This window comes from Lissotriton helveticus, chromosome 1_1 (genome assembly GCF_964261635.1).
Source record: "Lissotriton helveticus chromosome 1_1, aLisHel1.1, whole genome shotgun sequence".
NCBI lineage: Eukaryota > Metazoa > Chordata > Amphibia > Caudata > Salamandridae > Lissotriton > Lissotriton helveticus.
This window is the reverse complement of record NC_136057.1, coordinates 1,592,334,906-1,592,347,838: the sequence shown is the minus strand read 5'-3', so window position 1 is coordinate 1,592,347,838 and position 12,933 is coordinate 1,592,334,906. Positions and strand designations below refer to the sequence as shown.

At 46.5% G+C, this 12,933-nt stretch overlaps 1 protein-coding gene across 1 annotated transcript in view; it reads left to right on the top strand.

Moving 5' to 3' along the window:
- Positions 1–12,933, top strand: part of LOC144828923 (nuclear receptor subfamily 1 group D member 2-like) — a 58,779-nt gene that overhangs the window by 30,847 nt on the left and 14,999 nt on the right. The window contains exons 2-4 of the mRNA XM_078687566.1: positions 179–463; positions 3,830–3,918; positions 7,853–7,997. Coding sequence (XP_078543692.1) covers positions 179–463; positions 3,830–3,918; positions 7,853–7,997 — 519 coding nt within the window. The remainder of the gene's footprint in view (positions 1–178; positions 464–3,829; positions 3,919–7,852; positions 7,998–12,933) is intronic.

Below are 12,933 nucleotides of genomic sequence, written 5' to 3'. Positions count from 1 at the left end.
AGCATTAAACCATGCATTGAGTTACACAGATAATGTTCCTTTCTCCAATTTATGGATCAATCATGTCTTTGAGGGCTCCTACGTTATTTGAGACTAATAAAGACAGTATTGTCCCTAAAATTGTACAGATCTGTTTGTGGGGGCCATCTGACTGACTGTTCTTGTTGTCTCTTTTTAGGTGGCGTCATTTTATATGTGGGCTCAACGGCCTGTTCCTCCCCCGACAGCCCAACCAATGGCTACCTCGTGCCCTCTCCTGGCTCGCTGCCCTCCTCGCCTGAAGAGATGACGCTGATGGAGATCGGCGCAGTGAAGCCACAGGAGGCTGCCACCCCACCTTCGCCTAAAGCTGGATTCCAGTTTCCAGATGGCGTGACGCGGTACCCAATCAAGGGACAGGCGTCCTCTGCCCCTGGTCGTTTGACGGGCACCAAGCACAATGCAATCAGTGGAAGCTTCACTAGTAAGTGGACATTCTTGTTCTACTGTCCTTCAGAATAACAGGTCACTGACGGGCCATCTGAATCTATGACATGGGCCATGTTACTCTGCTTTTTCATTCTTTATTAACAGGGAACAAGTAAAAAAATGCAATGGCAGCAATGTTGTGGTATCCTGGATTGAGTTTAATTTAATAGCAACTGAAGGCAATTGTAATATTATTTCTGATATTGTAATCAATAGTCTATAATCCTGTTATTATGTATTAAAAACCAAGATGCACATTAAATATGTAATAATTTCCTTAAAACGTAAAAATTGAACAACAAAACCCACTGGAGAATAGTTGGAAATCTGCTCCTCTGCTGTTAGTCCCATGAATGGATAAGATTTCTGACTTTTTAATGGTTCATAAAGCAATCTAGGACAAATTGTATGTTTGTGGTATTTGTATTTACCACACCTAGCCAAAAGGCAATGGAGTACTTTGCAGGGTCAACAAGTGATTTCAGAGGTAGCTGGTTTGTTAAATGTTATTACAGTATGATATAGTGTGCTTCAAAGAGGTGTGTCTTCAACTCTTTCCTGAATTGGCGCAGAAAAAGGCCTGGCCACCTTGTTTTTTTTACACCTCTGTGTCTCAAATCTGATGGTAACCTCGTTGATGGTGTGCCCCAAGCCACCATGGAGATGGTGAGCTTATCAGCCAGCTATGCGGACTGCAGGTCATGATAGCTTTGTACATGATGCCGCTGGTTTTGAAGATGGTGTGGGCCAGTAAGGGAAGCCAGTGAAGTTCCATCTGGATGTGGGTGATGTGGTCATATTTCCTAAGACACTGAATGAGAGGTCGTGAGGCATCTGGGATGCCTTTAAAGGAGGCTAGAATGGTGTCTGGGAGGCCTTGGAGCAGGATGGTTGCATCATCTCGATGCAAGATTACAGAGCCTTGCTGAAATTGCTTGTAGGAGGATGTTTCACTTTCTTCAGTAGAGAGAGTGTTGATATCAGGCTTTCTTTGTTTTCTTGGCATTGGGATCTTTGAAAGGTTTTTCCCTGGCTGAATCCAAGTGACTTGATACTGGGTGAAAGTTGAGGTTCGGAGCCATCATGGTTCTTGTCTATGAGTCAGCTTTGTACTATTTCTTGCTTGTTTTCTTGGCCAATAACAGGAATTGTGTTTTGGTGGGACTGAGCCTAAAGTAGGTGCTGGACATCTAGGTCAGGATGAGGCATGGACAGTGTTTAAAGCATTGGAAATCTGGAACGGAGGAGATTTTCAAGTAGAGTTGCGCATATTGGTGAATTATGAATTTATGATGCTGCTATCAGTGAGTTGAGGAGGCCAAAGGGGCTCTATCTAGAGGTGAAAGACGACAGGGACAGTATGGACCCCTGTTGTACTCTGCCACTGATTTTCTTGGACCAAATGGTGTGCATAAGAATAATCTGATGTCAGTTGGAAACGTTGGAGGAGAACCATTGAAAGATGTTACCAGTGACTCGTTTGCGACTTCAAGATACGGATGAGCATGGGATGGCTGATGGCGTCAGATGAGAGATCGAGCAATATTAGGCGTCCGGGGTCCTATTCATTTGTGGTCAAGAGGGTGTCATCTTCGAAGTACTTATAGAAATGAAGTCATTAATGTCCAGGAATACTTAGATGTTCAAAAGTTACGTGAGCGGAATATCCAGTAAGAAATTTCTGCAGCTGAAAATGATGCACAAACTCTTGTTAGCACTCGTATCTCATTCCTCGGATGGAAATTAAGTTTATCCACGAAGAATTTGACTCCTCTGCACCTTGTTTAGGGTTATTCCCTCTTTTCCCCAACATAGAAGGCACCAGTTTGTGTCGTTGGTGGCAAATTTGCTTGATTTTGCAGGGTGGGGATCTGCCTTCAAAAGGTTACTCACAGGGTTGTTGGCGTTCACTTCTGCTCAACGCCACACTAATACGTCTACAATCCCGTCTCTAGCCCTACAACTGTGCCTGCAGCAGTCCTGTAAATAGGAACATTGGATTCCTTGAATCAGGATGCGGCTTAGACGTTTGGAAGGTGTTTTTTGTAAATTAAGTCTGTGAATCAGGCCCGACTAGCAGCTTTAAAACCTGATAGCCTATGTGTACGTTGAAATGACCTATTGACATGTAAGTAGGAGCTCTCTACCATGAATGGAAGGAATGCTGACATGGACTTGCAATGAACACTAGAATAAGTATGGGACAGCAAAGGTTGAATTTCCATAACTGGCTTTAGAAATGGCGAACACATGGAGAAAACATGAATCCAAGACATTCAAAGAAAGACTATAGTTTAGAACCGGACAGGATGTTTTTATCATTTCTGCAAAAATACTTCTTCCGGGCATGTTCAGCTCCGAGATGAAGAACCGGGGCAGTGCTTTACATTTCTGCTGCACCGCACATAATTCAGATACGGTATTGTGATCCTGTGCAGGAAGGAGAATGCAGACTCTGCAGCACATTCTGTTTAAAACAATTCTGCAGTCTTTACAGAGTTCCAAGGAAATCTGCACACTTGGTTGCACAATGTCACCTGGCCCCCAAAACGCTATTATGTGCAGTCTGCAAACATTACTTTCATTTGTATGCGCTCACTGCACTGCGGGTGGATGAATTTAATGTTTAAAAGAATTCGCATGATGAAATATCTACAATGGAGCTTTTATTTCGCTCATATAAAAAAATCTTTGAAGTAAGAATGACGACCTGCTGGTCTCCGTCTGTGGGAGGTATTCGCTAGCAAATACATACTGATGTTTGTTTTCTTTCATTGGATGCGGAACAAATTCGAAGGTCCTAGACTCCAGCCGAATTACGATTTGAAATGCTGTTGTACACATATTTTGAACTTGTGAAAAAAAGGGCCGGTCATTAACCACATATTGCTCACACTAGATGAATGTTGTTGTTGCCGATGTACCGTCTTAATTAAAAATGCTTGGGAAGCCTTAAGGACCAAGGAGGGAACCCGACTATGCCAGCCAGAGAACCGGGCAGACAGAAAGGTGCGGGCAGGTGGGGTGGAGCAAAATGACATTTCTGGCCTCTGAAAGGGGATCTTATTGTCATAGACTCATAGAGGGAGGTGCAGGGTTTTGGGGACACCACAAAGCTCTGAAATCCACTCAGTGAAAGGAGAGCAGTGAGAATTTGGTTTGGGGTTAACTTTGGCTAGTAGAGTAGAATAATGATCTCCTGAACAGTCAGTTGTTGCTTAGGAATACCTCGAGGTTATCCTCGCGTTTGGGGTATTTTAAAAGATTGACTTGTAATAGTGGCTTGTAGCTGTGCATCTGGATATGGGTATGGTTATTTTGTCACGTTCCTGTAATAATGATGTCCTGTCTTCCTTTTCAGAGGCTGGTGGGATGGTCTTACTATGCAAGGTCTGTGGTGATATCGCGTCGGGCTTCCATTACGGGGTGCATGCCTGTGAAGGCTGCAAGGTGAGTAATAGTCTTGAGTGGACGTACTGGGTGAGCAAGGATTTCTCCAAGTTTAGTGGGAGGGGTATAGAGACTGACGAAAGGGTGCTTTCTATTAAACAGGCAGAACGGGGAATAATGGGAGTAACCATGTAGGGCTTTCAGTTTACAGGATGAATGCGTGAATATCAGCCACATGTGCTAAGAGGGTCTTGCACCCAATAGGCAACATTTGCAATGTTAATAGAAACCAAGATATGAGGAGTAGGGGTGGGTGGTTTTAAATGTGTTGCTGTCTGTACTAGATACTGTGTAATGTATAGCAGGAGTCTTTGCATATTTGCGTTATTCATATTTTTAGTTTGAGGCAATCTGAGATAACATGATTGGATTAGAACCACACACGTGTTTGCTAAAGTCAAAGTAGCTATTAGGATCCAATTCTCCAGGTTTCTATGTCAGCAGCTTCGTCTCTGGACATGTCGTTGCTGTGCGTGTGTGCAGCTCATGCATCTGGGCCCCAGTTGAGGTGCCCATCCCTCTGCAGGACTGAAGTTGTCCTGGAATATTCATATGACTCTTGTGGTCATGTGGGCAGTGCTTATTGAGCCCAAGTTGTTCTGGGGTTCTGATTTCATTTCTGTGTCTCTGCGAGAAGTGCTTCTTTGATCAGAGTTATCCTGGGGTTTCATGCTGCTCTGGTGGTTGTGTGGCCAATGCTTGCATTTATCCTGGGGTTTCATGCTGCTCTGATGGTTGTGTGCCCAATGCTTGCAGTTATCCTGGGGTTTCAAGCTACTCTGGTGGTTATGCAGCCAATGCTTGCATTTATCCTGGGGTTTGATGCTGTTCTGATGGTTGTGTGGCCAATGCTTGCAGTTATCCTGAGGTTTCATGCTGCTCTGGTGGTGGTGCGACCAATGCTTGCAGTTATCTTGGGGTTCCCATGCTGCTCTGGTGGTTGTGCGGCCAATGCTTGCAGTTATCCTGGGGCTTAATGCTGCTCTGATGGTGGTGCGGCCAAGGCTTGCCATTATCTTGGGGTTGCATGCTGCTCTTCCTGCAGTTATCCTGGGGTTTCATGCTTCTCTGGTGGTTGGGCGGCCAATGCTTGCAGTTATTCTGGGGTTTCATGCTGCGCTGTTGGTAGTGTGCCCAATGCTTGCAGTTATCCTGGGGTTTCAAGCTACTCTGGTGGTTATGCAGCCAATGCTTGCATTTATCCTGGGGTTTGATGCTGTTCTGATGGTTGTGTGGCCAATGCTTGCAGTTATCCTGAGGTTTCATGCTGCTCTGGTGGTGGTGCGACCAATGCTTGCAGTTATCTTGGGGTTCCCATGCTGCTCTGGTGGTTGTGCGGCCAATGCTTGCAGTTATCCTGGGGCTTAATGCTGCTCTGATGGTGGTGCGGCCAAGGCTTGCCATTATCTTGGGGTTGCATGCTGCTCTTCCTGCAGTTATCCTGGGGTTTCATGCTTCTCTGGTGGTTGGGCGGCCAATGCTTGCAGTTATTCTGGGGTTTCATGCTGCGCTGTTGGTAGTGTGACCAATGCTTGCAGTTATCCTGGGGTTTCAAGCTACTCTGGTGGTTATGCAGCCAATGCTTGCATTTATCCTGGGGTTTGATGCTGTTCTGATGGTTGTGTGGCCAATGCTTGCAGTTATCCTGAGGTTTCATGCTGCTCTGGTGGTGGTGCGACCAATGCTTGCAGTTATCTTGGGGTTCCCATGCTGCTCTGGTGGTTGTGCGGCCAATGCTTGCAGTTATCCTGGGGCTTAATGCTGCTCTGATGGTGGTGCGGCCAAGGCTTGCCATTATCTTGGGGTTGCATGCTGCTCTTCCTGCAGTTATCCTGGGGTTTCATGCTTCTCTGGTGGTTGGGCGGCCAATGCTTGCAGTTATTCTGGGGTTTCATGCTGCGCTGTTGGTAGTGTGACCAATGCTTGCAGTTATCCTGGGGTTTCATGCTGCTCTGGTGGTTGTGCGGCCAATGGTAGCAGTTATCCTGGGGTTTCATGCTGCTTTGGTGGTTGTGCGGCCAATACTTGCAGTTATCCTGGGATTTCATGCTGCTCTTCTTGCAGTTATCCTGGCTTTTTGTGCTTCTCTGGTGGTTGTGCGGCCAATGGTAGCAGTTATCCTGGGGTTTCATGCTGCGCTGTTGGTAGTGCGGCCAATGCTTGCATTTATCCTGGGGTTTCATGCTCGTCTGGTGGTTGTGCGGCCAATGGTAGCAGTTATCCTGGGGTTTCATGTTGCTCTTCTTGCATTTATCCTGGGGTTTCATGCTGCGCTGCTGGTGGTGCGGCCAATGCTTGCATTTATCCTGGGGTTTCATGCTGCTCTGGTGGTTGTGCGGCCAATGGTAGCAGTTATCCTGGGGTTTCATGTTGCTCTTCTAGCAGTTACCCCGGGGTTTCATGCTTCTCTGGTGGTTGTGCGGCCAATGCTCGCAGTTATCTTGGGGTTTCATGCTGCGCTGGTGGTAGTGCGGCCAATGCTTGTAGTTATCCTGGGGTTTCATGCTGCGCTGCTGGTGGTGCGGCCAATGCTTGCATTTATCCTGGGGTTTCATGCTGCTCTGGTGGTTGTGCGGCCAATGGTAGCAGTTATCCTGGGGTTTCATGCTGCTCTGGTGGTTGTGTGGCCAATGCTTGCAGTTATCCTGGGGTTTCATGCTTCTCTGGTGGTTGTGCGGCCAATGCTTGCAGTTATCCTGGGGTTTCATGCTGCTCTTCTTGCAGTTATCCTGGCATTTCGCGCTTCTCTGGTGGTTGTGCGGCCAATGCTTGCAGTTATCCTGCGGTTACATGCTTCCCTGTTGGTGGTGTGGCCAATGCTTGCATTTATCCTGGGGTTTCATGCTGCTCTGGTGGTTGTGCGGCCAATGGTAGCAGTTATCCTGGGGTTTCATGCTGCGCTGGTGGTTGTTTGGCCAATGCTTGCAGTTATCCTGGGGTTTCATGCTGCGCTGGTGGTTGTGCGGCCAATGCTTGCAGTTATCCTGGGGTTTCATGCTGCGCTGTTGGTGGTGCGGCCAATGCTTGCATTTATCCTGGGTTTCATGCTGCTCTGGTGGTTGTGCGGCCAATGGTAGCAGTTATCCTGGGGTTTCATGCTGCTCTTTTTGCAGTTATCCCGGGGTTTCATGCTTCTCTGGTGGTTGTGTGGCCAATGCTTGCAGTTATCCTGGGGTTTCATGCTGCGCTGTTGGTGGTGCGGCCAATGCTTGCATTTATCCTGGGTTTCATGCTGCTCTGGTGGTTGTGCGGCCAATGGTAGCAGTTATCCTGGGGTTTCATGCTGCTCTTTTTGCAGTTATCCCGGGGTTTCATGCTTCTCTGGTGGTTGTGTGGCCAATGCTTGCAGTTATCCTGGGGTTTCGTGTTGCTATGGTGACGTTGCGGCCAGCGCTTGAAGTTATCCTTGGGTTTCGATGCTCCTCCTGTGGTTGGGTTGGCAGTGCTTCTAGGGTTAAAGTTGGTCTAGTGCTCCCATCCGTGCGCGCTGTTGTTGGAGCGCAGTTATCCTGAGGTTGCTGTCCCTGCTATGGCTGTGCTGGCAATGCCTGCTGGTCTCCAGTGATGACGGGGCTCTGATCCCGGTCTTATGGCTTAATGGGTCAAGATTTTTGTGCAGTTGAACTATGGCGCCATGCCCCATCCTCTGATGCCATGTGGACAATGCATGTTTGGATGCAGTGGTATAGGGATGCCACCCGGTGCCCTGGATGAAGTGGGCAGTAGGTTTTGGGTTACAGTTGTCCCGGGATTCCTTTCCTCCAGTGGCTCTGCTTGGGCAATGCTTGTTTGTCTGCAGTTATCTCGTGTGTGCACCCACCTCCAGTGACTTTTTGGTGGCAGTGCAGTGTCTGCTGTGCTGGGCTATGGGGATGATGATCACTTTGCTGTGAGCTACCAGCGCAAACCTCTTTCTACCTCTTCCACTCCGTAGGGCTTCTTTCGACGTAGCATCCAACAGAACATTCATTACAAGACGTGTGTGAAAAACGAGAACTGCATGATCATGCGCATGAACCGCAATCGCTGCCAGCACTGCCGCTTCAAGAAATGCCTGGCCGTGGGAATGTCCCGCGACGGTAAGTTGTAATACCAGGATGTGCCTTTGTAACGGGGCTTCGAGGACTGACTCCTGCGGGACTAGGGACTTACGACACAGACAGGGCATGGGAAGCAGGACCTCCTCGGGGTCTGGTAGAACCTGGCCTGGTCCTGATAGAGCACCGAGCCACTTAGGCCTGCACTGGTGGGATCAGAGAGGACGTACCTCCTCTGAAACTGTAAACATGGCGTCTGGTGGGTCATGCAGGCAGGCGCCCACCAACCTCTTCTGGAACAAGTGTGCATGATCTACGTCACACAAAACTCCTCCTCTCAGAGGCTGTTCTGGTCAGAGCAGTCACGCCCCAGGTCCCCGGCTGTCTTCTGTGCAGAGAACTGAATGAAGTCCGGTTTGCTAGCCAGTGGGTCCGATTAAATCAACACCATGCGCTAAGTAATAGATCGGGCTTGACTAAGTGGGATCGTAGTTGTAGAGTGACGTGTTGAGTTTAACTTATTGGCGCATATAAATAGAATATGCCCTAATGGTCAGGTTATTTTCACGGTACTCTCCAGGATTGTTTTCATTAACTAATGGATGAACATGTCTCTTTAATGAACAGTGTGTGTATGTGTTAAAGCTGTTAACTGCGTGAGGGGAGTATTGTATCACAAGGATGCATTGTTTATATAATTTGAATCAATTATGAGTAAGCTTCTACTAATAACGAGATACTGAGCACTAGCCTTATATGCCTTACTATACTCGCTTGTCAGGCCACCTCCACTCTTCTCCAGATGCATGGCCAGGGATAAAGGGTTTCAGGTGATGGGAAAGGCCTCACAAGACATGGTGACTCTCCTCGTCCTGGTGCTGCTCCATGGAAACCCTCGGAAGATAAACGAATGCTGGAAATGGTTCATTAAAATAAACACACCGAACCCAGGAGAACATTTCTAATGGGTTTGATAAGTGTGCGCGGGCTCCAGCTAAGCCAGACTGTGGTCGCTAGTGGGTTCAGGGGTAGACGCCATCAGCTGCATAAGGAGTATGGATCAAAGCTGTGGGAGCACGAGGCACTGTTTCCACGGTTGTGGAAGAATGGTGCAGAGTGGAAGGTGATGCAGAGTGGAAGGTGGTGCACAGTGTAAGGTGGTGCACAGTGTAAGGTGGTGCACAGTGAAAGGTAGCGCATAGTGGAAGGTGGCAGACAGTGGAAGGTGGTGCACAGTGAAAGGTTATGTACACCAGAAGGTGATGCACAGTGAAAGGTGGTGCACAGGGAAAGGCTGTGCACAGCAGAAGGTGGTGCACAGTGGAAGGTGGGGCACTGTGAAAGGTGGTGCAGCAGCAGGAGGCGGGTCTGCGGAAAGCAAAGTAGTTCAGTTCGTATAGACAAACCAGATGCAACAGCAGCAGGGTCTGGTTTCACAGCAGGTACAGTGAGCTGCAGAACTAATTTGCCTAGTCTCTACCTACAGCACACACACACCTAAGCACACTTTCACTACATTCCAGATGTATCTACTGTGGTTGAGAAAATGTTCTATGTTACTTTAAGACACTCCCACGCACACTCACATGCAGCTATGACTGTTGCGCTCTCACACATGAGCGATATACCCTCAAGGGCTCCTGGCCTTGACACAGAACCACGTCACTGGTAGAGGGCTTGATCCACACTAGCAAAGGGCTTCAGGCACACTGACTGAGCCTGCCTAAAGCAGACAGACTTGAGCCAGAAAAATGCGCGCCAAAAAGCTCACTTACCACGTAACCACATCCGCTGCCCCCCTCTCTTCCCTTGCCTTTTGAAATAACGAAGTATCTTATTTTACAGTAGCCATCGTGCGACGTGCAGCCGCAGGTCGGCTTCTACGCGCGCCGGACAGGCTCCTCCCACTTCATTCGTCCACCTTCGCTGTCACTTGGGGTTTCCTGTCCCAGGCGACAGGGGCAGTTTGTGGGTTCTCAGCTCCGGGGCGCCAGATGGAGTAACTTTCAGTAACACTTGCTGGCTTGCGGCCGCATATGTCAAAGTCTACAACCCCTTCCTTCCTGCGTCATCAGACGGAGCAGATGTCAGGGCAGCGGGGCTCGGCACGGTGTGTGGGGCCCTCCTGGAGGGCGGAAGAGCATATTTCAGCGCTGACCAGAGGAAACCATGACATATTGCCTACTAAATGTGGGGAGGTCGTTAAGACTCTAAGAAAGACTGCTGGCAAATACCCCGGTGCTCACTAGTACCCTCAAGGTTCTCCTTATCAGATACAATTTCCTTAAAAATCTCACCTTTAAAAAAGTATTCTCAAACTCATTTAATCAGGGCGTTAAGTGAGAGGAGAAAACTGGGTGGGGTCTCTCAAAGGGGCGTGGCCAATGTACTTAAGGGTTTCGCTTAAAACACGTAAGCTAAACATCTGTACTTAGCATAGTGTGCCGCCCGACTTGTATTTTGCTGTTTCTGTCATTGCATTCGAATATATGATACAACAAGTAACATCATACCTACAACAAGTCAGGACTATTGGCTTTGTCAATGGTTGTTAGTTGTCTAAGATAAATAAGCAGCAGCTATGATAATACTGAAAAAGCTTACACTTAGAGCCCTGGTGACACCACCACAATGTTGCTGCTCTTGAGTTTCAGAAAGAGGATGAAAACCCAGAGACAAAATGACTCTCTTTAAAGGATTTCCCTTCTCCTACAACGTTCACCTGGCATGACGTCATGCCATAACCTCTCCACCAGTGAGAAGTGAGCAGTGTGAGCAGCGCACATCGCACATCGATGTGCCTGTTGTCACTGCAGTCCGGCAAAAATCAGACGGCCTGTGCCAGGGCACAAAACAGAGCCCGATAGAGACCCGTTTCAAGGCCTCCTTTTAAAAACTGCTGGTGCGCATCACCGGTGAGACCCGGTCCACTTAAAGCCATGCATTTAATCCACACAAAGAAGGGGGAGAGGTTGCATTCCTACCCCGACCTCCACAGTCAAAATATAATTCACACAACAGAGAGGTGGTAGTGGCATGTGCTCTGTGAAAAAAGACTGCCCTCACTCACAAATTGTGACATGCTTCATCATCAGCAGGGTCCCATTAAAGACATATCATCCATAGATTACAGAGTTCAAAGCTTCACCTTTGAATGAGGAGCCTCAGAAACATTCTTAAACTTGCTGGCGACCGGTCTTTTTCTGTATTTAAACTGGTCCGAGTCCATTCTCGCCTACTAGACCGAGCAGCCATGTGAAATCGTATACTGAAAAGCAAAGTGGACAAACACATCTACTTAAAACCATCCAGTACCAAATTCTTGGCTGTACATCATTTTTCTATGGCATTTGCAGGTATGTACCAGATGGAGGGTTTAGGTGCATAGTGACATTTTTAAAGAGAGACATCTTCGTGTGGTCCACATTTTGTCATGCTTTCGTTTTTAACTGTTTTTGCATTCTGTTTTTTTCACTCAATGTTTTCACATTCTACAGAAGCTTTGACACTTATTGTATGTTGTGCCTTCGTTTTTTGCCGCACTTAAAAAACGTAAAGGCGAAGTCCGCTTGACACTTCAAAGAATGATTGACCTCAGTTACTGCGATCAGACGCATTTATTTCCAGTGTGTTAAGTATAGACGTATTTAGGTTTCTGGAAAAGGATTTCCACCCTGAAAATGTGCACTGAAGATTTGGCCAGCACCACACTGCGGTCGCCTTGACTGTGTGTGGCTTAACTAATCGGTTATTAGTCATAACTGTCTTTTTAAAACTTTATTTTCAGTTTTGGGCAAATACTATAAAATACATTCAGATAATATCACCTGGGATCAATAGCTCATACATATTGTACATCACAGGTTGAGTTTCAATATTTAATGCTGCATGCAAAGTGAGCCTCAACAATAAATGATCTTGTAATCTTCACAATACATTCCCCCTGGTATGACAGTCCGCTTCAACCCGTATCAATTTGTGATTCTCTTGGAGATTAGTCCATCTTGTTCATTACTCTCTCAACATGTATAGTAGACCCATATGTCTCTTGGTCTAGATGTACTCGAAGTAATGTAGCATATATCTCTAAATGTGTGTTACATTGTATTACATCTTGTAGTTAGTCATCAGACCTAAGGGCGGGGGCGCCTTTAACCCAAGCCAGGGCCCCTATGCGCTTCCACAACATGAATGCCATTGCGGTATATTTCCTGCTCCCCTTCTTGAGGATATTCATCAACAGCTTAGTACCATTTGAAAGCAAGCACTGGCTAAGCCAATAGGTCTTGGCAATGCAGGAGTTATTGCTGTTGTCAATATCTTTTAGCCATGTATATACACATTTTCATATCAAATGCATACTTTTCAATTTTGGTATACATATAGTAATTCAACCAAACAAAAGCTTCTAATTTAGTAGGCTGGAGTGCATACCCGAATTACCTAACTATAGGACCTAAACGAAAGGACCTAGCTATAATGTCACTTTACCCTTTTTTTTCAGTGAACATAATAATATTATATATACACATATAAATATAATATTGGGATGTTTTTGGTAAGAATGCAGCTGGCAAGACAGCTAAAGTGACTGGGTAGTATCTAAAAAGAACATAACATGTATCCTACAAAGGAGCCAGAATTAAGAAACTATGTTAAAATAAAGTGTAAAGAATTGTATATGGTTTAAGTGCAGGCACTTACAATCACTTCCTTAGCCCCCAGAGGAATTAAAGTCGAAATAATGTGTTTTTAATATGAGTCCTATCATATTTATATTTGTTTCAATGTATTGAATATATTTATGAGCAAACGAATTCCAGCAGAAACCCATTACATAGTAACAAGGGGGTGCGTTAAATAGAAGGGAGGAGAATAGATGCAGATCAGTGGTAGAGGTCATTGATGATAAATGGGGCTTGGTAATGACAGTATATGAACATTATATATGTGGTGCACGTTCAAGCTACTTTTTCAT